The sequence below is a fragment of the Dendroctonus ponderosae genome, unplaced genomic scaffold (assembly GCF_020466585.1).
Source record: "Dendroctonus ponderosae isolate FM_Combo_2020 unplaced genomic scaffold, Dpon_F_20191213v2 Dpon_F_20191213_10, whole genome shotgun sequence".
Classification (NCBI taxonomy): Eukaryota; Metazoa; Arthropoda; class Insecta; order Coleoptera; family Curculionidae; genus Dendroctonus; species Dendroctonus ponderosae.
In genome coordinates this window covers 2,879,571-2,882,125 of record NW_026017111.1, presented here as the reverse complement: position 1 = coordinate 2,882,125, position 2,555 = coordinate 2,879,571, and the positions used below count along the sequence as shown (strand labels likewise).

Sequence of the window (2,555 nt, the reverse complement as noted above, 5' to 3'; positions counted from 1 at the left end):
AAGGTGAAACATCAAAGGCCAAAAAGTGTACAGGAGAGCAGGTAAAGGCAAATTAAGGACATCAACAGGACAAACATTGAGGAATTTAGAAGAAAACTAGCAAAAATAAGCAGAATGCTGCAGAAATGAATAAAAACGACTCAAAAAAGCCGCCCTTATTGGAATGAGTTTGGGTTTCTTAATCATATCTCATGCTCTCAGCTGATGAAAACTCTTCTGTGCCAAATAGAAAGAGAGTCGCGCGACTGATTTTCGTGGACCCTTTTAAGCTAAAAATTACCAAACTCTGCAGATTTGGTTGCTAAAAACCTTGATAAAATGGCTGGAAAACCAGCAAATTTTGCAATTTTTTTAGCCAAATGCTGGTTCAACATAGCAGGGTTTTTAAACTCAAAGAGCCAATGATCCTGAGTGGACAAGAAAATCTGAATCGTAAACTTACCCCAGCTTGTACCATGACACTCGTTTTCGGGCCAAGATTAATCGTCCGGCCATCCGCTCTAATCAGAAGATTGAGTCCTCTGGAACCGGACTCACCACCTGAAAAAAAAAACGATCTCAACTCATGAATAAAAGAACAGTCGGTGTGAGTTTACGCGCTCATTTTGTGCACCCGCACTATGTTATATTCGTTATTTAGAAGACGATTATGTTAAAAAATGAGATGGGGATTCCTACACTTGCTGAGGCCAAAACTGCTTGAACAAATCGTCGGCTCGTTCCTCTTTTGCCCCAATTGTGTCCCAATAGGATTTCCCATTGAATGTGTCGGTTGAATTATTTATCTGTCTGTTTTTGAACCGCAATAACCGCAGGAGACGGAAAAGACAGAAGAGCAGAAAAATATACTGAACATAACAAACAAACATGGTCATTATTTCATTGACTGTTACCGATTCAATTGACTAGAAAATGTGATTAGTAAACCCCGAAACAAAAAAAAACACAAAAATCCAGATCCTGCAAAGCTGCGCCTAAAATTCGCACTCAATTTGTCGATGGGAATTTATCTAATAGTAATGCTGGTTTTATTAATCTCGCTCAATTCAATGCTGTAAAATGCATTAAAATCGCCCGGGGGCTTCGGCATTTAGAACATTTCGGACGCAATTTGCCATACGGTCGACTGTAATATGCAGGATTGACCTGCCAAAAGGCAAACACGCTCCGCTAATGGAGACCGACAGATCAAAAGAATTGATTAACGTATATTAAATTAGCAATTTCATTGTTTTTAATCCGGTATATATTCAGCAGGCGAAAAATCGAGATAAAAGGTTGATTTGGTGTCATAGACTTTCAAAAGACGCTTCAGAAGAAGGGATCAGATTTGGTCGGGTTCTGCACTCCAGCTTTCAAAAAGGCACTTCCTGATAGCTGATTGAGCAGGCTTTAAGGGATGATTTGCGGGCATCGTGGTGAAAATTTGGGTTTAATCCGCGATAAAGTTGTTTTCAAATCAATTCTGGAGGTTTAGATGGTTTTTTGACTTGCGGTTTCTGCATTATAATTTTCAAGTGGCTTTTTCTCCATAACTGGACCAGATCTCCACTTTGAAAATTTGACGACCTTTAAAGGAATATTTGCGTTTATCGCTGTGTGAGTTTAGGATGAATCCGTTAAAGAGTTGCGTCGAAATGTATTCTGGAAGTTTGGGCGGTTTTTTGACTTTGCGCAGTTTCCGCACACCAGTTTTCAAGTGCGCATTTCTCAATAATCCGACAAAGTCTCAACTTGAGAACATTAAGGGCCTTTAAAAAAATATCCATGTTTATTGCAGTGTGAATATATAAATAAATAAACAAAATCCATTAAGGAGTTGTTTGGAAACGATTGTGGAAACTTTGAGCGTTTTTTTGAATTTGAGCTGTTTCTGCGCTGCACTTTTCAAAATGCAGTTTCTCAATAACCGGACAAGATTTGATCCGGAAAATTTGAACAGCCCTTACGGAAAAGTTCAAATCCGATTCCTGATAAATTTCAGCGAAATCTTTTAGGAGATTGCATTAAAATGTATTCTGAAAACTTGGACGATTTTTTGACTTTGCGCGGGTTCTGCACTTCTGTTTTCGAAAGGCCATTTCTCAATAATGCGGCAGGATCTCAACTTTTGAATTTCAGTAGGTTTTATTGGAACCTTCACGTTCAGTGCGTTGTCAATTTGGGCTAAATACTTTAAGGAGTTGCTTTGAACTAAATTCTGGAAATTTGGGCGTTTTTTCGACGTTGCGCGGTTTCTGCAATACAGTTTTTAAGTGGCTATTTCTCAATAATTGGACGAGAGCTCCACTTTGAAAATTTTGCGACCTTTAAGGGAATATTTACGTTTATCGCGGTGTGAGTTTAGGTTGAATCCGTTAAAGAGTTGCGTCGAAATGTATTCTGGAAGTTTGGGGGTTTTTGCCTTTGCGCAGTTTCCGCCCCCCAGTTTTAAAGTGCGCATTTCTCAATAATCCGACAAAGTCTCAACTTGAGAACATTAAGGGCCTTTAAAAAAATATCCATGTTTATTGCAGTGTGAATCTAAACAAAATCCATTAAGGAGTTGTTTGGAA

At 38.7% G+C, this 2,555-nt stretch overlaps 1 protein-coding gene across 1 annotated transcript in view; it reads right to left on the bottom strand.

The window, feature by feature from the left end:
* The window catches only part of LOC109544140 (5-oxoprolinase), a gene marked incomplete in the record, with an annotated part of 25,449 nt that overhangs the window by 11,165 nt on the left and 11,729 nt on the right, over positions 1 to 2,555 (bottom strand). Inside the window, 1 exon segment of the mRNA XM_048662041.1 lies at positions 443 to 540. Coding sequence (XP_048517998.1) covers positions 443 to 540 — 98 coding nt within the window.